This window comes from Onychostruthus taczanowskii, unplaced genomic scaffold, assembly GCF_017590055.1.
Source record: "Onychostruthus taczanowskii isolate IOZ18803 unplaced genomic scaffold, ASM1759005v1 scaffold19, whole genome shotgun sequence".
Lineage (NCBI taxonomy): Eukaryota > Metazoa > Chordata > Aves > Passeriformes > Passeridae > Onychostruthus > Onychostruthus taczanowskii.
In genome coordinates this window covers 6,034,469-6,058,921 of record NW_024499128.1, presented here as the reverse complement: position 1 = coordinate 6,058,921, position 24,453 = coordinate 6,034,469, and the positions used below count along the sequence as shown (strand labels likewise).

The 24,453-nt window shown below is 41.4% G+C and overlaps 3 protein-coding genes across 7 annotated transcripts in view; 1 reads left to right on the top strand and 2 right to left on the bottom strand.

Annotated features, from left to right (window-relative positions):
• Positions 1-671: 671 nt before the first annotated feature.
• Positions 672-17,389, bottom strand: CCP110 (centriolar coiled-coil protein 110). 5 transcript variants are annotated; one of them, XM_041401700.1, is made up of 15 exons: positions 16,953-17,389; positions 14,966-15,122; positions 13,878-14,006; positions 11,283-12,927; positions 10,509-10,630; positions 10,201-10,384; positions 9,380-9,516; positions 8,936-9,052; positions 8,580-8,681; positions 8,179-8,295; positions 7,941-8,020; positions 7,285-7,347; positions 6,311-6,370; positions 5,645-5,727; positions 672-1,553 (listed from the first exon to the last, which is right to left on the bottom strand). In XM_041401700.1, exons 2-15 carry the CDS (start codon positions 15,110-15,112, stop codon positions 1,501-1,503), a joined length of 3,039 nt encoding a protein of 1,012 aa, XP_041257634.1. In that variant the 5' UTR covers positions 15,113-15,122; positions 16,953-17,389; the 3' UTR covers positions 672-1,500. The 5 variants fall into 5 exon arrangements, with proteins under 5 accessions (XP_041257634.1, XP_041257633.1, XP_041257635.1 ...); XM_041401699.1 differs by lacking the exon at positions 16,953-17,389 and adding an exon at positions 15,693-15,975; XM_041401701.1 differs by lacking the exon at positions 16,953-17,389 and adding an exon at positions 15,907-15,970.
• Positions 17,390-17,791: 402 nt separating this feature from the next.
• On the top strand, positions 17,792-24,284 carry GDE1 (glycerophosphodiester phosphodiesterase 1). Its single transcript, XM_041401721.1, has 6 exons — positions 17,792-18,184; positions 19,397-19,572; positions 20,666-20,771; positions 21,458-21,550; positions 22,172-22,383; positions 22,788-24,284. Exons 1-6 carry the CDS (start codon positions 17,930-17,932, stop codon positions 22,933-22,935), a joined length of 990 nt encoding a protein of 329 aa, XP_041257655.1. The 5' UTR covers positions 17,792-17,929; the 3' UTR covers positions 22,936-24,284.
• Positions 18,203-24,453, bottom strand: part of TMC5 (transmembrane channel like 5) — a 31,680-nt gene continuing 25,429 nt past the window's right edge. The window contains exon 23 of the mRNA XM_041401713.1: positions 18,203-19,184. Within this exon, the coding sequence (XP_041257647.1) occupies positions 19,069-19,184 (116 nt within the window). The 3' untranslated portion in view covers positions 18,203-19,068. The remainder of the gene's footprint in view (positions 19,185-24,453) is intronic.

Genomic DNA, 24,453 nt, shown 5'->3' with positions numbered 1-24,453 from the left:
TCTGCCATTTTGCAAGCACGCAGTTTGGTAACTTAGTGCCTGGTATGGCACAGCTGTTCTGAACAGCAGCACGAGCTGCAGAGGACAGACTTGGTGGCAGACGAAAGCCACAGGCTGGTGCCAATCCACTCATCACTGCCCATGAAATAAGTGTCCTCATCCCATTATTAATGTTCCTCTTTCATGCTATTTACCACAATGAAATTTTCAGTTGGTCTTTCTTCTCTTACATTCATGTCAACACATTACAAAGCCTCCAAAGTTCAGTGTGTTGTATTGTATTGACAATTAACAAAATATAGCCTAATTTACATTCTGGCAGTCAGTTCTCTACTGCAAAGATTATACAGCTGAGCTTTTCTCTCTAGAACTTTGTTAATATCATGTCTCAAGTTCATTAAAAGAAGGTGGAGAATTATGCTCCACTCCAGTTGATAGATAATATCCATCAGTTGGAAGACTAAGGTAGAATATGACCATGATCTTTTGATATTAGATATTCATAAATATGAAAGTGTTGGGATTGGTAGGGATTCCCCACCTGCAGAAATCATTACTTCAGTACAAAGGGCCTGTTAGGTCACACAGCAGAAGATAAACTGCTCAGAAGAACTGCCACTGTCATCAATTAAATGTAACATATCTGAATGACTATTACAGACTGAAATAACTGTTTAAGTCTGCAATGGTAAAACAGTTAAAACTGTACCTTCTGAAGCTTTTGTAAAACATACACATCTCCATGCTGGACAGATGATGTTTCCATAAGAAAATGCAGTAGACAGCAGGGCAATAAAAACCCAAGGCTCTTTTCAGTACAAAGGTTTGATCTACCACACATATAAATGCACATTTTTGGTTTGATCAGTGAAAGTTTGTCCATCAGCCCAACAGTGAATTTGGACCACATCTGTCCAGCTCAGCAGAAATGCAAAACATTTGGTACAAGGCCTTTAGTACTGAAATTGAGCTAATCTCATTCCTACAGAAAGTACATTCAGAACTGCTGCTGACAAATTCACTGACTTGAAAGCTCACTTTTGTTTAAATTAACTTTGGGGGTTTTTTTCACATTTAGCTGCTTCAACTTTATGGAATGAAAATGAATATATACCCAAGACTTACTTATGGTGGCACTCACACATAGAAATTGCAATTTAAGTAATGCAAAAAGCATATGTCAGACACTAGAATTAGAAAGTGTGAAAAAGTTACAAATTACCTTCATGTTGCCCCGTGCTAGTCTTTAAATAAACAAGATTATGAATCTTTTATATATTAATACTAGTCTGTACACAAGTTCTAACATGCAATTTTCCCACAAGCATTAGAGCTTCAAAGCAGCTTCAATATGATTGTGTTATGTGTCATCTGAAAATAACAAAGTAGGTTTAAGATGTCTAAATATACATCTATGTAAAGAAGATGCAATATTAAAAATCAGTGCTGACACAGCCATCATTAAAACATGGCCATTTTATCCCAGGGAATGTTGTCTTCTTAAATTATCACAACATTTGGCTTCTTTCTTTGGGTTCTTCCTGCATATGCTCCTAAAAATAAGTAGAAACGTTACCACATTACAATTCATAGTAATGGTTTTTGAAACAGGATTATCCAACAAATATAGCTGGAAAAAATCAGGACAATTTTTTTTTAAGCAGTATTATGTATTCAGTGACTACTTTTTAAATGACAGTTTTCATTATGGTACACCCCAAAACCCTTCTGAAAACTACCTATAGGTTTAAATGTAATGACATTCTATAGAACTGCCTTACTTGATAACTATTCCATCTTCTTTTGCTATTCTAAAACAACTACAACCACAATTTACAATTTTTTAAAAGAACTACTGCTTAACCAAGGTAGATGAAATGGCTAATTAAGTTTAACTATGCCATATATTACTTTAAAAAAATAAATTAAAAAATACTTGAATACTTAACATAACTCTTTCCTTTTGTCAGATTAATTAAAACAAGAGGATCCCATATGTCAATAAGAGAAGAGAATTAGAGGTGCAGAATGAAAATCATCAGGCAGAGCCCTTATAAAAGGAAGGATGCTTAAGTAAAAAAAATAATAAATGAACAAAGAAATCAGTCTTTCCAGAAGGAACAAGTATATACATAATTATATTTAAAAATCCATATTATACTATACATAGCACAAGTATCTTCCAGTAATGAAGGCTCAGCACTGCAGGCTGCTAAGGAGTAGCACAACTCAGCATTCTTTAGGTCCAAGCAGTTATCAAGAAAGTGCAGCAGTGTGAGCAAACATTTACACAAAGCAGTGAAAACCATATCACAGGGTGCAGAGCAGTGGGAATGGAAGACAGCCATGGAAGAGAAATGAGCACCAGGCAGTAAATGAAGGTGACAAAGGAAGTGCCAGTCCTTTTTGGGCTCTTTGGTTACTCCTGGTCAGAGCTGCAGTGGTTACTTACAGGTGTCCCAGGGCTATGATCAGCACAAGCCAAAGCAGCTTTGGAACGCCCAGAGCCTCCCATCCCAACAGGCTCCCACGACACAAAAGGCAGAAATTCTCACTGGCCCTGCCCTCCCCAGGGCTGTGCTCTTCAGATCACCTGGGATCTTCCAGGACAGACAACCAGGCTGACAGACACAGCCTTTTTTTAGTGATTAACACTACCCCTTGACTCACCTCAAGTGTCCTCCAAGTTATATAAAAATGTCACACAAGTAACAGGATATGACAGTAATAGCATATGAGTGTGCAAAAATCCCACAGCAATCTAGACCAAGGAACTACAGAAGGCAAATCTGAATAAAAACAGTGACAGTTCTGAAAACAATTATCACCCATCCTTTTCCAGTGGCAAGGGGCAATCACATGAGGCCTCTCTCCTGGGACAAAGGACAGACCTGCTACTCACACACAGCAGGTCTGAGGCTTCCTGAAGTGCTGAAAGCCAACACACTTCACAGACCCCATCACCCCACATGGGCAAGCTGTGCCCTTGGCTTGGCCAAGAGCTGCCAGATATTCTGTGTGCCTCCTGCCCTCTATTTCCTTTCCACAGGAAAGGAAACTGGGCAGAGGAGATGAATAGGTCTTGTTGGAGCAGCCTGATCCCAGCCACCTTCTGTCTAGCACAATCAGACCTCATTAAATGCCCTGCCTGGCCCTACTTGCAAGCTACTGATGGAACATCTCGGCCCGATTTAAACTAATTGAACTTAAAAAAAAAAAAAATTTATGAGTCTGTACTTTTCTCTTGAGCACAGAACTTCGGATTGAAGGAGCAAAACTCAACAAAAACTAAGTTTACAATTGCCACTTGATTCCTAAACAAAAGATCTTCTTGCCAGAAAAGTAACAATCAGTCTGAGTGGTATTAAAGCTGAAAGCACTTTGCATATAGACTTTAAAACAACAATCAGGAGAAGAAAAAAAAAAATTGGACAAGTATGTTATTTTCTTCTGAAGGTTTGCCTCATGTCAAAGTTTAATGTACTTATAATAACTATATCTTACTAGCCCTCCTTCCCTTTTTGTCCCTCTAATAAGCACAATTTAATTGGTAGTCAGGAATGAACGAAGAAAAGAAATCAAATCAACACCCTATTTAACATACTGCCAGACTTTTCACTATTCACATTTCATCCATACACAAAGGAAACCATATTCTATTTAAATATATTTAAGTTCTTTCATTATTGCAAAATTATGTAGATTGTTTCTTTCATGCCCAGATAATAACTTCAGAATGCATTTCTATTCATGCAGTACAAGAAGTCTAACCTATTTCTGAAGGAGCACACTGAGGTGTTGGTATTGCACCACAGGAGCATGTGTGATGTCCAAGCCCTACATGAGGTTACACTGAGCAGCCAGAACTAACCAGCATAAAACTGGTTAGCCACATCTGCCTGAAGTTCCAAGAAAGCCACTGCAGAAGGCATTCAATGACTTTCCAGATACTTGACAAATAGCAACAAGGCAAAGAGAAGTTTGGAGATATATCCCAAAGGAGTTTTTTCATTGCCAAGTATGGCCTGTCACAGCTTTGGTAATTATGACTTAGATAAACCCAGGGACTTCCTTGGCACAGCAGCACAGGCTGCCAACACAGAAGAGTGTTGCATGCTTAACTGGATGTCTGGTGCCAGCCACAGAGTAAACACCACTGTGTTCATTATGAGCTCAGTGTGAATTACATGGGTTTGAGGATGGGACCCAAACCTTGAATCAGTGCCAGACCTGACCCTGACACCACCCTAGCTACTGCACTACTCCTCTTTTACAACCTCTAATACTGTAACTGGTAGAGGTTTTGATTGTTTTGTTGTCCCTGTTCTTCAGCATGCTCCTTTACTAGTCAGTAGCAAACTTGCAGATGAACACTTGCCTTAATGCCTACCTCTGGTTGCTAAAATTATATTATTTACTTTATCTGCTTTATATTTCAGGAAGATTATTTATTATCTTTGCTAATTTTTCTGTAGAGTCACTGAGTCCAACCAAACAACTGCCTTGCTCTACTTTGATGATGACAGCACTGCTAAGAGAACTGAGTACAGAAAAATAAATGAACAAACACACTCTGGTTGTGATCTCATCACCTGTCTTTTATCTGCCCCTCTGATACTGCAATGCTATCTATGTTTATGCATACTGCCTCACTATACATCCTTCTGTGGCCACTTCTTTTGACTTCACAAAGTAGCATCTGGGAAAACCTGACATTTAAACAGTGTAAAACACACTGCCTTCAAACTCACCGATACTCCCTGCCAGCATTGCTCTGGGGCATCAATAAATAAGCATTTCCCTTATAGGAAAGGTGTGATCCTTATCACATACAGATTTTTTAAAACATTATGGAAAACAGTTGAAATCCTACTACATTACACATTTTCCTCATTAAGCCCCAAAATTCCAACTCTCATTTGAGAATGAAGTGTAGTTCAGATTTTAAATAGTTTTAAAACCTATCAACCACTTTACCTTTTGATAAATCTAGGTTTATCACTTAAGAAATTTAAAATCTAATTAAAAAAATAGAAATTGTCTAAGACCATTCATAGTGATTTATTAGAGGTTCAGCACTATTATCAAACCTTTTATATAAAAGGTAACAAATCAGCAATCTCTGCATGGTAGCACAAAAATACTCCACTTTCAAACTTGGGTCATTAAGACTTAAACATGCTGTAAGATGCTACAGGAATATCTATATATATAATTTTAGAACTGTAGGATGAGTGAACACCCTCTGAGGAGCCTGAAACTGGCCTTCCTGTCCTTTCAATATGCTCCATGCTGAAGATGTGTGTACTAAGAATCAAAATACATGAAAATTCTAATCCAAGTCTGTTTTGACTACCAGCAATTTCTCAACAGTTCCAGTGAATATATCTGGCAATCTTTTTTATGACTGGGCATCTGGTGAGTGAAAGCAAATGAGCTGTGCAGCACATTCTATACACTGTGTTTATAGAATCTCAAAGTGGATGGTTCAGTTACCAGCGCAGGTTTGTTTGAAGAGATAGGTTAGACTTAAGGCAGAGCAAAGCAGGTGCACAAGGGAAGGAAAACAATGTATTGCTAATTTATTTTTTCTAGGTACTAGTAACTTATTACTATAAGATCCAAGCACCAATTTTCTACACACCTGTAACAGCCTTGTTAGACACTCTGCTCCCTGCAGCCTTCCTTCTATTTTGCTCAACCCCATTCACTGAGGTCTTAGGGGTTCTAATTAAATATAAAACAGTTAATAAGTCATTTGCAACGAACTTGAAAGGATGTATACAAAAATATAGACACTATCAAAATATGTTTGGCATGAATACATTTTTACAATGTCCCACAGAGCCTCTTCCTGAGGACTAGTACAGTTCCTATTGATATTATTATGGCTTACACAGCTACATTAAGTAAGAGAACATCTCCCCATGAATAGATTGAAAAACTCTATTGAATAAACTGTTTGGTTTAGACACCATGACATTACAGTCTACATATAAAAATACAGTATTTCATTAAGTGGAAGCAAAGCTTCATGGAATGAATGTTACAAATACAAATGTTGGAACAGTGTAAATGAAGACAATACACAAGAGGATGACAACAATAAATATTTTCCTGCAGTATAAAGGTAAAACAAAGCTTCACCATTCTCTCAAAATACTGAGAGAAGTAATTCTTTTTACTCTGAACAACAGTTGTACTGTTATGTGTACATATTATGTGTACATTATGTGTAAACATTATTCATCAACCACTGTTCCTGCACTTTGAAATGAATTTCATCTTCAGACAAGAAACATGCTCTTACCCTTGTCTGCAAAGCAGTCTATGAACTGGAGCATTCTGTCCTTGGTTTGGCTGAAGTATGCTGTTGAAACACAAACTTTTATTAGTGCTTTTTCCCTTTAAAAATAAAAGTCTCTCAAGAAATACCAAATTATGCATCATCCTTCACATAACAAATTTCAGAAAGGCTACCAGGTTTTGTAATACAAATGACATGTAGGCAAACTGGCTGGAATTAAAATTCCAGAATAGGATTACTACTTCCACTCTTTAAAACACAGAAACAAAAAAGCACACAGATAGATGTCCCTCAACAGTGCCTTGGATTCCCAGTCATTGATGAGAACACACAGGAAAAAGGGCTGAGTTGCTCACAGTAGTCTTTGAAGGCTGAACTGTATGAATAGACAGCATGCCTTCCAAGCTTTTGGGAGAAAAACTTTTTCTAAGGGATGCCAGGTATCTGACCTTTAATTTGAGATAAACGTGCAGACTGGCCTCATAAGAGAGCAGCTGTTATCTGCCTGAACAACATGTACTGAACACTGTAACTTCTGTGATCTGAGCAAACAATCACACAGCCAAGGAACAAAATCTTCCCCACATTAAAAAGCCACTACTTTTCTGACAGCTTTCTAAAGATAAACACTATCAATAATTCCACCACAAAGTAAAGGGTATTAGGAAAAGTGGTAGTGCCAAACTGAAGTTTAATGATGCAGCTCAGAGAAAAGCCTTAAACCTGAGCACCAAGACTAAAAATAAATAAATAACTTCTGAAGATAAAATTTCAGAAATTACTCCTGAAGAAAATATATTCTCCTAACTTATAATGAGCTAATAAACCCTTTTCTCAGGCCATAGTCAATCAGATTGCATTATTTTCATGAAAATAGGAGCAGAAATTGAGCTGATCAATGGCAAACCAACAGTACAGATCACATTATTGTAAGATAGCTTCTTAAAAGCATTTTAATACAAGTACCTATCACCTACCGATTTTGAGGAGTTTTCTGTTTCATGATTATTTTTTTATTTGGTATTCCCATTTCTGAAGCCCTAGAGAAACAAAAGTATTGAAACATATTTCACTTAGCAAATCATCATCCAGGTCTTGAATAGAAACACTCAGAGAAAGCCTACAAGAGGAACAACACCTCCATGTAATACTACCAGAGCAGTCCTACAGATCATCACTTCTTTACTCAGGAGCAAGCGTAACAAGTGTCCACAGTGTTGCAAGATAATGCCTGCTACCATTCCCCAGAAAAACTTTGCCAGAGATAGCCATTACGTTTCTTTACTGCTAGGCACTTTAGATAGATAAAATCACTTGGGACACTTTTTACTTTTTACAGTTTGCAAAATCAACCATAAACAAAGCATCCACCACTGCATTACAGCGTAAATGCACAACTAAGAACAAACGTTTTTCTCCTTACAAACAGGGAGAGCCTTAAAAGTAAGAGCAAAATACAATTAGCAAGACACCATAAACCTGGAAAGCTTTTTACTCATGCCGCCTAGCAGAGATGTCAGCTTGCAAAGAAACTGTTATTCCATAACTTCTCCTTACTATTTCCCATGCCTCCTACTCCTTCTCTTGTACCCCTTCCACTAACCCTCCCCACCCAAGGGAGAGCTGCACATACTTCATGTACTTTTTCCTGTCCAGAGATTTCTGTGTAGCTGTTGAAAGTGTCATTCGCTCTCTTGGGCTCTTTACTTTATCCTAAAAATAGAGGGTACAGGAGAAAGTTACCTACAAAAGCATAATTAAAAATTTAGATTTAAGAAACATTGTACATGGTAAGGAAGAATCTCTTAAAAGCAAAATGACTCAGTACTTAAAGTCCTGAAACAGTTTCCATTCCCTGGAAGATAACACACCATTTGCCTGAGCATCTTCTCTTTACGAACTTCGCGATCGTGACGCAGGATATTCATTCTCTCCGACGCGCCCATTGTGAAAAAGATGTCATGGATGTCATACAGAGCAGCTCGCAGCTGGAAAGAATCATTAAAATGTTCATTACATATTCAATCAAGTTTACATGCCCATGGTTTTGAATGTCAAGCTCTTTTTTGCTTTCAATCTAAATAAACAAACCACTTCATAATTTTGAAAACCATTTTTTGAAATCAAATAATTTTGTGTCAAGCAAAAAAATGGAATCTTCTCTTCTTTAAACGTTTTACTCTAAATAAAGCCACTCTCAAGGTTTCTGTATTCATGTCACAAAAGCAGAATAGCTAGGAAAGACCAAAAAAAAAGGCTTAAATTGTGTCACCTGAACCATTACTCTTTCGTGAAGGGATGCATCTTGTGCTGACACACTTCCTCTTTTCAGTGGGGCTTCAGACTGAAAATTTTTTATGAACTCCAGAGTATCCTGGGAAAGATGGGAAAACAGGAGTAAGCACCAGGCATAACCCTTCATAACAAAACAATCAATACAAACAACACACACAGCAAACAGATTCTTTGTTTGACTTGGACCTAAGCAATACAACACTCAAATACGTTCATGTGCAGCCCCAAAACCTTCCAAGAACAGAAAATGCAGCATTTCATCTGTCAATGGAAGGCAGGAACAAAAGCAAACAGGAGAAGAAGGTGCCTATTACAAAAAAAGGCTGATCTTACTTTTACAGTTTGTTTAAGATGTTTCAGTTTTTCTGTCTGCAGGAGTCTACGAGTGAGAAATCCCTTTGCCACTGCTGTGATCTTGTCGAACTTCATTTGCATCTCTGGACTGAAAACCTTAAAAAAAAAATTCAAAACTTTTTATAAAAAAGCAAGAATTATGAATTATTTATCAAATAACATCCATCAATTGACATAAGTTTCCAAATAAGAAAAAATCTGTTGATAAAGCTTTGACTGGGCTCAAAGTACCCACCATAATTTAGCAGAAGCAATATATTGCTACATTATTATTTTGCATACATGAATAAGAAAAATAACCTACACAGATCTCTTATGCAATCAAAGTTGACACAGGTACAGATACTAAAATTTTATGTTACCAGAGCCTTACAAAAAAATGAGGGCCTTTTAAGATAAAAATAAATCTGTCTTTTCCCTTACCTGAATCCACCTAGTTTTGATCCTATTACTTGGCCTGCATACTGAGGTCTTTATAATTCCAGTACCTGATGGTCCCCAGAGATAGAATGAAGTTTCACTTGTTGAAGAAAAGGTGTTTGGTGTTGTATGAGCAAAACCTGCACAGAAAGCAGAACACACAGTTCAACACACACTTCTGCCCATGAAGTAATGCCTGTGTCTGTGGATACACTCAGCTCGAGGATCACAGCTTTGTCTACAAGGTCAATTATAGGCAAGAAGCAAGCTGAATATTTCTGATTGATTTCCACGCTAAATTTGCTAAACAGAAGACAGAACAAAACATTTCACAATGTTCTGGAACAGGTGAGAGGTGTTCCATCAGCTATCACTGTACTGCCTTGCAGTTAGGAACCCCTGGCAGAGCCCCTCAAAACCTTCTACACAAACGTGACCACCTGGCCCAGTGCTGTGCAGCTACATGGCACAAGGATAGTCCTTCTGAACGTGATGCAAATCCACATCCTCATCCTTGATCAAAGGAGGCTATTCTTAGCTTGTTTTCCTTGGATGAGCCCTAACACAGTTACATAACAAACGCAGTCCCTGGAACTGTTCAAGGATGGCTGAACCCGTGCTAAATGCCAGTGACACAAAGATGCAACAGACATTGTTTCACAAACGCTGCCCCCAGCTGAGGGCAGCAGCCACCTGTGCACCCTGAGCAGCCCTCGGGCAGGAACACTGCACTCATCCAGAGCACGACAGCTGCTCCGCAGTCAAGCACCATAGAACAAATTATAGCACAACACTTAATCTACATTCTTCCCTTCCAGTTTTACCAATGCTGGTGGAGTTTGTGTTATGGACTGTCTCCAGCTGAGACTGCACACTTTCCAGCAAGCTACTTTCACTTTTTTTCCTCCACTCCAACTCCATCCTGCTGTTAATATTCACTTTGGAAATTTCTATTTCCGTTGTAGTAACCTTCTCTCCTTTTGAATGTCTCTTCTTCTCTTCCAGTTCCTACAGAAGGAAGATTCAACCATGAGACTAATTTTCTAACTCTGCAAAGCAACAGAATATACGTTCAAACCAAATTGCTTCCTGCCAAACTTCCTTTGCTTAGAATTTTTCCTGTTGACCTTACCTTCAACTCCTCCTGTTCTCTCTCTTGTTCAGCTATCAGAATCGACAGTTGTTGTGCATGCTGTTCTTCAAGTCTCTTTCTCACTTCTTCAAAGGTCAGCATATTTGTTTTAAAAGTATCTTCTGAGAAAATACGTAACAAGGAATCAAATATTAAATACCCTCTATATGATCTGTGCCAGAGACATCCATCCTTTATCAGAGGTAATTAGCCTCATCAGTAAAAAGTAAAAAAGATGTCTTTGATATCAGGTCTCCTTGATATCAATTTCCCATCATGTATTGCACAGAACTCCATCATTTACTAGTCCTTCAAAATATTTGCACATGCATATTTGTGAACTAAACTTGTGGATGGAACAGCAGTAACACCAAAAGCCTAAATTAAAATAGGGATGTGGAAAATACAGCTCTAAGAATTGTTACACTGGAGTGAATTAACGTTATTTATGCCACTTCAGCCTCATTTAGTAGAGACACATGCAAACGTAACACAGTCTTAAATTTGAAGAAAATATCTGTGTAGTTTTCTTTTAATTTACATGGGCTGTCTTTCCTTTTAGTAGTCTTATTTAGATCTCGTGGCATAAGACAATTGTCTTCGTAAAACTAAATTCCAGCTTCTAGGTTGAAACAGGTAATCAATATTTGTGAAGTCAAATTAAATTAGAGAAATGAGGCTTCTGAAAAGAAACTCCAATGACTAATGACTACTGGGGATTTTCTAAAAAATTTATAAACTGAAAATAACCCTCAAGCACAGGAAATCTTTTACCTTTTGCCGTATTTTCAAGGACTGCATTCTTGGTAACGTAAACTGATCCCACAGGATATTTCTGTTCTTTCAACCACTGCTTCTCTTGTTCTTCCATTCCAACTCCGAGAACACAGGAACTGTTTTCTTTTGGGCAGTTGTCAGTGTCCAAATCAAGTCTACGTTTTACCTTTTCAAAACTTTCTGGGAACTGCTCATTTGCTGAGGAAACATTCGGAGTATTATCCAGCTGCTGTCGCACATTCTTGCTCTGCATTAGTAGTGGAGATGGATTTTCCACGTCGTAAGATTTATTGAGTTCCATTGGAGAATTACATTTAATGTTTTCTGCCAAAGTAGCTGGTTTCATGTCATTCACAGCCAGGATCTTCTGTGTCACTGAAGACTGACTGATGGCAAAGGGCTCACTCACTTTTGGAGGTGCCATACTAGTACTGCTCTCTACTTTATATGGCCCCCTGCTGTCCATCACCACCTGTCCTTCCACCATAGCCGACACGGCTCCTCTGCTTTCAAAGAGCCCAAAGGAATGGCGATTTGGTCTGCCAACCCCCAACCCATCACAAGGGCCTAAAGAATTCCTGCTGACACCAGGAACTCTGCCAGGACAGACCGTAGTGAAGTCCACCATGAACTTTGGCACCGATTCAGACACATTGTTTTTATCTGCAATATCTTGCATGATTAAATCCATTGTTCTACCCTTACCTTTAGGACTTAACTCATAAGCATTCACAGGGTTGTTTATAATGATGTGTCCCATGGATAAAGGCCTTGGGCGCCGTCGGTGCATTTTAGGGCTCACGCTTGGCTCTGGGCTTGGCAATTTGGCATAAGAGCCTGTGAGGCTCCTGACAATGCTACTGTCACGCTCAAACACAGAATTCTTTTTCAATTCCTCATCTGAATCTGAATCTACCAAAGGGGGTGTTCCAACTCTCATAGGTATGTCTACTTTAGAAAAACTGGATAAAGTGGTTATACTTGTGTTATTTGGATGCATAGAGGCACAGTGGAGAAGAGTACTTGATTTATTAAGACTGGGTTTATCAAGTGTCTGAGCAGTGCAACTTCTGCCCGTAAGCTTTGCCCGCTCTTTCCCAGAGTCGGTTGTTTTAACACCATCATTTTCTTTATCCGAATGACTTTCACTTGTACTCCTCTTTGAATTGCTTTTTGAGGTACGCTTGCTTTGCTCTTTCTCTATGTACTCCCTAGACTTCTTTATCAGGTTCTGAAGACTCATTACACATGGATCTTGGACATCCTCATCTGATGGTGACCCCACTCGTCCCTCCTGCTTCTGCAGAGCATGAGACGGGACCTTGTTACACACCTTGTCAGGAGATGCAGCCCTTGGACACGGCGCATCTTCCGAGAAGCGACTCTCACCTGGCTTTGAAGAAACATTTTCTTCTGCTGCCTTAACTACTTCCGTCACATTTGATGTCATTTGCCCTGCAGTACCTGATGGTCTAAGTTCTGATGTCTTTTCCAGGTCCATGGAACTCTGCCTTTCAGTAGTACGTGCTGAAATGGTGTCTGACAGAGCTGTGATGTCAGTCAAAGCCTTTGAATCGAAACCAGGGCAAGAACTCTCAGCCTTCGATGTGTTTGCATCACTCAGGCTAGGTCCTTTCCTCATCTGCAAAATAAAAGTTTAAAAAATGACAGATTTTCAATGAAATCTCAGAATCTCAGATTCCTGTAAACTTCACTTGAACTTAAAAAAAAAATTTAAAACCAACTTTATTTAAGTGAGAATTACATGTTACTTCCAGCCAGCATTTATTTAAAAGGATTTTCACACTACAACTATCCTATAAGTTGCATCTTCGTTATCTAAAAGACACATTTGAAAAAAAAAATTTACATTACTTTTGTATTGGACATACTTTACTGGTCTGCTGGTCAAACCCCAAGCCAGCTGACTGTTGCCACACACACTCAGTAAACAATGCAAACTACAAAGTGTTGTTTGCCACCTTGGTAACTCAACAAACTCAGTATTAACTGTTTAAGCAACAGTTTAATCCAAAGGCTATATTACAGCTGTTCCAAAGACACACAATAACTCCTTGATTAGATGTATACAACAGTCTTTTAAATTAATACATCTACTAAATTCATTATTGAAGCAGCAAAGAAAAAAAACAGTTACAGTAAAATTTTAAAGCACACAACAGAAATTCAAGTTATTGTGAAAGTAATTTTAACTCTGTAATCATAAAGTTGAATATAGATTATGACTAAGCTATGAGTTTGCAAATAAAGCAGCTCTAACACACACGAGTTTTTCACTTGTTTTAACAATCTAGTTGTTTCCAACACTCTTACAAAAGAAGCAGTGAGCTCTGTCATTTGCATATAACAAAAGAAGCAGTGAAAAGCAAGTCCCATGCACTACAATGAGTATCAGTAAATGACCAATTATCAGGACACACAGCATGAAATACTAACAAATGCTGGTTCTGGAGAGTAGCTGCTATTCATTTCATGTTTATATTGGGGAATACTTAAACCCCAACACTTTCTCAAAATGTCTATAGCAGTGATTTTCTGTAAATCGATGAGGCAGCTTTGGACTAACACTACCTGGACATTTTCTACAATCTCCTGAACACGATTCAGTAAAGCTTTTTTCCGGGACTCCCGTTTCCTGGTCTCTATCTCCAGTGCTTTCTCCTTGTACTGCTGTATTTCCTTTTTCTTTTCAAGGCTAAGCTGCAAAACAGAGTGTAAGAAACATAATTTATATAATTAAATGCAAATTTCAATACAGAATTACAGAAATAAATTCAAAAGAAAAACAACAGATCAAAATAATTAGAAAAACAGAAAACACTGAAATTTTGTGCACATGTTAAATACCAGCTTCTTCTCAAGCAATTTTTTAAGGGAAGGTGTATAAAATGCCTTCTTGGCACACATGCAAATGAACATGAATTTGAAACACCATTTATAAAATTCTCCATGAACATTACATGCTACAGTATCAATCTGACACAGGATTCAGAGATTTTTTCTAAAAACCCTTACAACATCCATGCATCTGTAAATTAAGAATACGACAATATATCCACAATTTATATCTGTATCATGATTTTTGGACATTGAAAGAGACTCTCTCCCATTTCTTCCCAACACTGAAACAAGGAAGTCAGCTGCAGTATTGCAGGAACTACCAACAATCTTCAGCTTAGCTCTGTTTGCATTAGCACAGAATGACTTAACATAACTGATGAGCCTGCGGAATACATTACAGGAAGATGCAAACACATGCAAAAAAATATTCCTTAAAAGATTTTTAACTATCTTGGTATTTCTCATTTGCATTTTTTACACCATTAAAATAACTCACATGTTCAATATTTAAAATGTCAATATGATTTAACATGAAGCCCAGCAGTAACATTATTGAAAACAATCAACATTTGTGCTCCCCTTAGGAAGATAACTTATAAAAAAATTAAAGGAAATTTAGTCAGTGTGAGGGAGAAAAACACATATTTAACCCCTTATTTTGTAAGATTAAGGCTAGGAATGCTTAGAATACAGGAAGCAGCAGGTCAGATGACAGCTCACAGACATCTTCAGTAGAATCATTACATGTGCACATCAAAGCCAGTGCCAATAGCACAGTTAGCACACCAGGGAGGAAAAGAAATAAAAAAAGGCCTTACCAGAGGGGAAAGCACAGGAACTCCATAGAATTGAATGAGGGAGATATTTTTGTTCTGAACAGTCAAAGAGGTTTTTCCTTTTATTGCCTCTGCTTGGATTCTGGAAAGATGTTTCCTACAGAATATTTCATAGTCCTCCATCTTCATGTTATCTAAGCTGCAAGGAATAACAACATTACTCTTCCATGTACTTCCAAGACCTTGAAGGGAAAACAACAGCACCACTAATTCTGTGTCACTATGTTTTAGGAAGCAAATTCTACATTAGAAAACTGAGTTAAGTTTCTCTTTCTCCTATCATTAACAAAGCCTGCAAAACTCTTATTTATTTTCCCCTATGAAAGGAGGATCTGCATATATGCTCAAAAATTATGACCACAAACACACAGAGAAGAAAACAAGCATTGAAATAATCAGGATTTACAAAACTGTACCTGCTATAGATAATTTCCATCAAAGACTAAACCTTTGAGATTTTCCACAACGAGACAGAAGGAAAAAAAAAGCCTTTACAGCCCAAAACCCAGCCCAAACAAAACTGCTGTCCAATTGGAATAAAAAAAATAAAAAAAAAAAAAAAAGAAAAAAAGAAAAAAGAAGGGAAAGAAAAGCCTTTATAGGTTTAGGGGCTGAGAGGAATACGTTTCACTCTGAGCCTCCGTCTCGATACATCCCCGTATGAACAGACGCTACACCACAAAAATAAAATAAAATAAAAAATTGCAACCTTGTCTCCTTAAAAGCGGCCCAATATCTGAAATATCTGTCACTGCCCGTCCCCACCGGAGCGAGCCCCGCACCGCCGGGCAAGGCCTGACAACGCTTTGTTCCCTGGCGCGCCGCTGCGGCCGATTCCTGCCCGCCCGCTCCGGGACAGCGAGCCCGCCCCGGGCTGGCGCCGATGCATCGCCGCCCCTGGGCCCCGTCCAACGGCTCGGTACCTGCGCGGGGCTCGGAGCGGCTCCCGGCAACCGCCGCCACGGCCGGGCCGCCGCACTACGGGCCCCAGCGCGCCCCGCCCCTGCCTTCCCGCAGCGCCGGACGGGCCCGGCAGCGCCTCCCGGCAGCGAAGGCAGCCCCAGCTCAGCGGGATGAGAGGGGATGGAGCGCCATCCCGGTGCTCCGGTTTCCAGCCATTTCCACCCACAGCTCTCCCAGACAAGTTCCCCTGTTAGCACGGGTGTAATCTGTTCTGCTTCATCCCGTTACATGTCACACGGCTGTGCAGTCAGGACCGCCGCAGGTATCCGTTCCAGCGAGCACGCTGTGCAGATACCCGTTTATCTGTGACAGATAAACATGCGCACCCGTTCCCCTGCTCTGTGAGGACAGCACCCAGCAGGACAGCATCCATGAGGGCATCTGACATCCTATCCCTCCCGCCGGGCAGCAGCTGCCGGTCTAGCCAGTCCAGCAGCAGGTAACACTCACCTGACAGGCAGCTCAGGTGGAAGGAAAATCCACACCTGTTTGCCAGCATTTGGCCCAGGCATAATTAATTTAAATATATGGAAGCATCTAATTCCCAGCATTTAGAGCTGTTAAAGCTGTCATTCTCGTTTCAAAAAACAAGTTCATCATCTGTTACCTCTTCAATGATCTTTGAGGGGCTTTATTTTTTTTAATTTCATCTTTAATCTTAACAAATGCTGTTGTTTATCAAAAGGTTTTTAAAATATGTTAGACATCTAATTAGGCATCCCATTATTTGTTGTGCATCTGCATACATATCTCTGATTTTTCTTCAGCTACACCTGGCAGAAACACAAAAGCACTGACAGAGTAGCTGAGATGCTCAGAACCAGCTAGGACACTATGTGACAAATCTTCACCTCAGCAATAAAAAAATTTACACCCTCAGCAGTTCAGAAGATGGCCTCATGCCTGTTCTACCTTTAGTTGCTCAGAGCTCCTCACTGGAAAGTCAGTTGCTTCCCATCCTTCCCACAGATACAGACACCAAAAACTGGTCAAAACCCCCACTTACGTTTACACAAACTGCTAGTTCCTCGGCTTTGCTATTCCAGTTCTAGACTACACATGCCCAGTTTCCTCAACCTTCACTTGGCCGGTTGTTTTGGTGCCGTGCTGCTCATCTCCCGGGATTCTTGGCGGATGTTCACACAGGCGCCGGGCGGGCAGAGCCGCGGTCCCGTCCACAGGCACCGCCGCTCCTCCCACGGCTCCTGGGCCTGGCCTGTGGGCAGGAACGACTGCACAGTCAGCTACACAAAACATACAATATATAACGCTGTATATAACAAACCAGCTGGAAAATAATCACTTTGGATGTTGTGTTTCTAATTAGCTAGCTGGCACAGCTGCAGAAAGCTCTTTAACACTCCACACACACAGGTGTTCTGCGACTCCCTGGACAGCGCTACCTTTCCTTCCTTTAGCACCCTTCACTTTTATCTGCACCATGTGTTATCAGGAACAGCCCCTGTTTGCCTCAGTGCCTCACGTTCCATCAGGAACAGCCCCTGTTTGCTTCAGTGCCCCACGTTCCATCAGGAACAGCCCCTGTTTGCCTCAGTGCCCCACGTTCCATAAGGAACAGCCCGTCTCCCGCAGTGCCCCGTGTTCCCTCAGGAACAGCCCCTGTTTCACTCAGTGCCCCATGTTCCATCAGGAACAGCCCCTGTTTCTCGTGGTGCCCCATGTTCCATCAGGAACAGCCCCTGTTTCTCGCGGTGCCCCGTGTTCCATCAGGAACACCCCGCTTCCCGCACGCCCCTCCCGGCGTTACCTGAGGTGTTGCTTGGGCCCCTGGCCCGGGCCCGCCCTCAACGCGGCCGGAGAACGCCGGGCGGACACTGCGGGCGCTGATTGGCTGCTGCGGCTGACAGCCGAGTGGTGATTGGCTGGCTGATGGCGCTGGCGCCGCCGTGGGCCTCGGCGCTGGGAGAGGCGGCGGCCGTAGTTCCGGCCCGGCAGCGGCGGTGACCCCGGCCCGGCCCCGCCATGCTGTGCCACGGCGATGGCCTGCTGAGCTCGCTGACGGCTCTGATGGCGCTGGGGCTGGCGCTGAGCCGCAGCCCGGCGCTGGCCTGCCTGCTGCCGGCCGGGCTCTACCTGGCGCTGCGCCTCTTGGCCCTGGAGCCCGCGGCGCCCCAGAGCGCGCAGCGCGTCCTGCGGCCCCGCGGCGCCGCCGCCCGCATCGCGCACCGCGGCGGCGCGCACGACGCCCCCGAGAACACGCTGGCCGCCATCCGACAGGTCAGCACGGGCCCCGGGGCTGGCGGGTTGTGGCTGACAATCCGCCCTTCCAGCAGCAAGTGAGTCACTCGGGCCGTTCTTCCCGTAGCTGCTGGAAGCTGTGTGGGCGGTTGGTCCTTCATCCCAAAGGGAACTTCAGATCCGACTCCTGTGGGAGCTGTTATAGCCTTGGTGCTCATGGATGTTTCAGCGCTGCAGCGATAATGAAATACTGTGTTTCGTTGGTGTAGCAGCAGCACACAGAGAGCGGACAGCAAGTCAGTAACAGGTTGTTTGTTTTTTAAAACCTTGAAGATCTGTGATGAAAATCCACGTTTAGGGGAAAATCTGGTACAGAAGTTCCCTGTGGGCAGACCTGCCATGCCTCACTGCTGCCTCAAGGCATCAAGGCACAGCCAGGGTTCACAGTCTCTTTCTGAGAATCGTTTGAATTAGTGATTATCAGTCCCTGGAATGTGGTGTTGCTGTGAGGTTGAGACGTTGCTGCTCTGAGGATCCCTTACCTTTGTGTGAGACAGGATTCTCAGTCCTGATAAGTTCTGAAGCTGCGCAATCCTTGCGTAGCAAACACCGGAAGGTAACCTCTGTACCTGGTTTTTGTCCTTCTGGTGCATTTTCCCTTTTCCCAGGAGGACATTTGTCCTTCAGAGCAATTGGTGTTGTTAGCACTTCACTCAAGAGTTTTTCTGAAGAGTTCTTGGGAAAGATCCCGGGCAGGAACAGGGTGTATGAAATGTTCCAAGGCAGCCTGGCTGCTTCTTGCCCTCTGTTAAGGCCATTCCTCAGAGAGGAGCAGGGATTTGCCATCCATCTACTGCTTGCTGTGCACGTGGTAAACAGTGTTCACTAAGCGTTAAAGTGGAGATATTTGCTTCTCTTGTCTTTCAGAATAAGGACTCCAGGGTTATTACATCAGAAGGAGAGAGCAGGATTCTTTTCTGTATTTTTATCCTGAAACAGTTCCAATCCCAAGACTGAGGGAGAATCATTATGGTTTCAGCTGTAAAATAGATTAGATGGTTCAGTTAATTTTTGAATGCTCAACATTGACTTGGGTAAAACCTGCTTTTTTCTGCAGATGAAGACTACTGAAAAGTACATTCATATTTTATTATTTTTTACCAAAATACAAGCTAATTATAGCTGTACCTGTGTCAAATCTATAAACCTGTCTCTTCTGTTGTGTATGTGATTTTCTAAATTTTTTTTAAGGCAGCTGAGAATGGAGCAACAGGTGTGGAGCTGGACCTTGAATTTAGTGCAGATGGTGTCCCCATTCTCATGCACGATGGCACAGTTGAAAGGACAACTGATGGGACTGGGAGTCTGCGGGACCTGACTTTTCAGGAAATCAGGAAGCTTAATCCATCTGCAAAACACAGGCTATGGTAAATGAACTGCTCTGAAATTACGCTTTCAACTGTGCAAAAATAATTCTTGATGAACAAAATTATTGATTTGATCTATCACTGATGATTTTTTTAAATTTAAAACTTAGTTCTATATTTTACTTTTAGAGGCATACGAGACTATATCTCCTTACCCATCAGTAGATTAGGAACAGTGAAACATAGTCAAGATAAACTGGTTTTCAGGAACAAAATCCTCAGGCTTCTAATGTGAAAAAGGTCAATATCTACATAAGCATGTCCTAAATTGACTGCAGGACACGAAGTGTGCTTGGATCTTCATGATATGTCAGAATTGGCCAGAGGAATTACTTCTAAGATTCATTTTACTCACATGTATTAATTGACTGATTGCATTTTGGGGATTCTACACATCAGGTTTATACTTTTGAAGAGGAGCTAGACAGATTTTGGGTGGCCTCACTGTGATGCTAGTGGCTGATTAGGTTATTCCTAGGGGTATGCAGGGGAAAATATTTTTATACATTACTAAGAATTTGGTAACAGTGCAAGTTGTGAAGTATCATGAGTGAGTCAATTTCAGAAGACCTCGTAGTGTGTACTCTGAGACACTGCATTAGGGATCCCAGAGGTGCAGATGTGCCTCCTGTGAGTGTGTGGCACAAGGAGTATCTTCCCTGTCTCACTGGAAAGGTGATCACCTGGGCCATGCAGGGGGAATTTCCACAGGCAGTGACTGCTGAGCAGCTGCTGTTCAGTGTCAGGAATGAACGAACTGTCACCCCATCAGGAATGATGTATTGATGGGTGAAGCTGCTTCTGCTGAATCCTCAGCTTGCCCTGCCTGTTCTGCCAGGATCTGCATTTCTGGCTTAGGGTTGGGGAGTGCGGTAGGAGCAGGAGGAAAGCAGCAGTTGGGACTGAAAGCTTGTTTGTGGGAAGGGGGAGAAGAACTGGGGTTGATGTTTTGGGGCAGGACACAAGGCCATTGAGCCCTGGATTCCAGCTCCAGTGCAGCAGCAAGCTGTGTTGGAATCAGTGCCGTACAGGCAGAGCCATGTGTGTGCACTTGTGTGTTGACTGCATTTCAGGGAGTTCTCTGTTTCCACAGGAGCCAGTTCCAAGATGAAAAGGTGCCAACTCTGAGAGAAGCTGTTGTGGAGTCCATGCATCACAATCTTACAATCTACTTCGATGTCAAAGGCCATGCAAATCAGGTACTGCTCGCTGCAGCATGGCACGTCCCCTCACCCCTTCTTTGGCTCTCTGACCTGCTCTTGTGTTGGTCTCACACTGGTCCCTGTGTACAGTCCCTTCTTTACCATGAGTGAGCCCGGGCCTGCTGCTCGTGACACCCAGAGCTGTCCTGGGAAGCTGCAGCTCAAATTGGCACAAGGCTTGTGTGGGTGTTGCACTCAGCTCACAGCACTGCTGTGAAACAGCAAAGGGAATTCCCTGCTGTGCTGAGGGGAGTCACAGCCTCATCTCAGCCTCCAACGGGGGATCTATAATTTGCATTACTGAAGGCAGATGCAAATGATCCATCACTAATATTTTATATAAATTAATTTTTTTTCTTTAGACTAGCAAAATATAGGAATAAATAATTTTCCTCTTAACTAAAGCTTGGGTAGTACTAAAAATTATATCCACAACATATTTAAGCACATTTCAAACACTGAGAATCCTACTCGTAAATAATGAACAGAAATTCTTTTGCTAAAAACCAAAATATCATTTCTGTGTTAATGCTGTAAACAAGGTGCTGTTTTTCTTCTTCTCCCTTTCTATTTCAATCTTTCAACACAGCAGGGAAGTGTTTTCAAGATTGTTCTAAAATGACTTGGCAGTGTAAATTAAATATGAGTGTATGTATAACATCTCTGCGTGTCTCTAATTGCAGGCAGTTGATGCCCTGAAACAACTCTACCAGGAATTTCCACAGCTCTATGACAGCAGCATTGTCTGTTCTTTCATGCCAGATGTTGTTTATAAGGTGATGTTTTCTAAAAGTTTATTTTTTTATTTTTTTCAGTCCTGTCTGGGAATATCAGTATGGTATTGAACTCCCAGTTCCAGGTTACTTTTGGGCTGTTCATATTCCGAAGGCTTTTAAAAACAAATGAAGGATAATGCACAGTCTTATTAGATGACTCTACTCATTAGATGCAAATAGGAATCTACAGCAATTCCCTCCCTTCTGAAAGCAGTGCAGACAAATTTGCATTGCTCTTCTAGTTGGTGTCTGGCCAGGTATCTGTGTGCAAGGTACTTGCTAAATAAACCTCTTATATTCTAGATACTCCTAAAACTCTATGCTCATTGTTATTGCCAAGTCTACTTACTTTTTTTTTTAACATTATATGCATTGCATGACTGCTATGTAATTTCTTTAACATAAGAGCTGGTGCTTATTCAGTATGATTTGAAGAAAAAAAACCAAAACATAAATTACCATAAACATCTTTCTAAAAGAGTTACAAAAGAATGTGGAGGGGAAGGATTCTGGTAGAATTGTAAATGCAAGCTAGGACTTTGTATCTAACCTCTCAAAAATTGGTATTTAATGCTGCTGGGCTTTTGGATAAATTGCAGTCTTTTCTCCTTGGTCCCCCAGATGAGGCTAGCTGACAGAAATGTTGTGACAGCACTGACCCACAGGCCCTGGCAGCTGAGTTACCTGGGAGAAGGGACACCCCGATTCAGTTCCTCCTGGAAGCATTTCTTTTACATGGTGATGGATGTCATTCTGGACTGGAGCCTGCACAGTTTCTTGTGGCGTCTGTGTGGGGTTTCAGCTTTCCTCATACAGAAAGATTTTGTTTCTCAGTAAGTGTTGAAGTTTGCTCATATATCAGGAGCTATTCTCTTCTGTTAGTATATGGGGTGGAGTTAACACAGTATGTGCTTATCAAAATGTTCCACTTAGTGTTGGATGAGGTGTCTTGATAATTTCTTTACTCCGTGCTGTTTTATGATTTTAAGCCTCTATCTATTTTATCTGAATTTTTACCTTCTGTTAGAGCTTACATTTAATCTCAAAGAGAAAAAGCATTTGTTGCTTTTGCCTGTTTACGATTAGAAAACACAAAAAGATGATGTTGCAGAACACGACACTGTTGTTCCTTGGTGTGATGCTGATGCAAGACCAAAACTCAGCTGTAGCCTCAGCACTGTCTGCCTTAACTCTGTGTAGTGTCAGGCTCCTCTCAGGGTGTCTCTGTTCCTTGCAGGGACTATGTGAGGCACTGGTCTTCCAGAGGAATTCAAGTGGTTGCCTGGACAGTGAACACATTTGCAGAGAAAAGCTACTACGAACGCGTCCTTGACTGCAGCTACATCACCGACAGCTTGGTGGAGGACTGTGACCCTCACTACTGAGCCAGCCCCTGCTCACTGCCCTCCTGGGCAGGTCTGCAGCCACGAGGGCATCCAGAACTGCTGGTGGACTGCTGAGCACACCTCTGGGAAAGGCAGAGCAGCACTTGGCTTCTCCCTGTGCTCACACCTCAAATGCAGGAACCTTCTGGTGCAGCCACAGAGTCTGAGGAAATCACTGTAGTGTAAAAGAATCAGATTTGACAACCCTGATGGGCCATCTCTTTTGTCTGTGCAGGTGGCTTTATAATTCTCTGGCTATTCCTTGGCTTTGTTTAAATTTTGGTTCTAAATTTTGGTGTCAGCAATTTTGGTGTCAAAATTTCAAATCATAACTTGGTGTTAGTAATTTTAACACATGTTCTACAAGTGTATACTAATTTGAGATTGATTTATAGCACCTTAAGATCATTTACATTACTGTTCTTAAAACAGAAACTGGAAATAATGGTACAATGGTGCCAAAATAGAAGATGAGCATATTTCCCTGTCCTGTGTGGAAAGATAGCTGTGCTGAATCCTGATGAGGAAGAAAAAGCCAGCTTTTCATGTGTGATGTGATGTGAAGGTTATGAGAATTAACAAATAAAACTTGAGTAGCTTCTTATCTTCCAGACCTTTTAAGAGAACCAGTGGAGGATAGGAAATTGTTTCTTCTAATGAAGAAAAAACACAGCACATGAATGTATTTCTTTTTAAGCTAAAGCTATGTATGAATGCTGGTAAGCAGTAGAACAAATAGAGCTGAAATGGCTTTTTAGTTTGCCTTTAGTTGCATGATTGGAGGGCACTCAGAGGGATATGGAAACTGTAATCCAGATTTAACTTGAACTCCAAAGGGTCTGCAGTTTCAATAAAAAGTCATTGAGAATTCATGGGGAGGGGTCTTTGTCAGGTGTGCAGAAGGGCATTTATATAAAATGTCAAAATTAGTGCAGATTGTCCCAGTTAGGGTAAATCCAAACTTCTGGAATACCACAGATTCATGGTACAACCTGCTGGGAGGATGGATTTTCTGTTTGTGTCCTGAGTTCCATCCAGGCACAAAGAAGCACAAAGGAGGTGCTTTTCCTTGCACTCACCCCCTGCACTGCAGAAGCAGCACTCTCAGCCTCCTGCTGCACATCCTGTAGAATGTGTAGGTTTCTGTCCAGATCCTGTCCTGCTCCTTGCTGGGTGCTGTGGCCTCTGCTGTACCTGCTGAGCCCCCAGGGGCTCCCCACTGAAGGGCAAATGACTCTTCATGGCTAATGGCCCTCGCTGCAAAGGTCCAGCTCAGTGCAAACACCAGGTCCATGTCCAGTGCCCACTGTATGTGCAGGGACACAATAAAATTGAATCTCTGCTCTTGACTGTGTGTAAAATTTGTCCTTTTCTCTGTGCCTCTGGTGGCTGGGTTTGGGTTGTCTTTAGCCTAAGTTATGAGCAAGATGAAAAGATATGCCTCTTTCCAGAGCAGCAAGGGAGGAAAAAAAAAACAGGCACTAGTAGAAAATGAGCTAAACAAAACACAAAAATTAT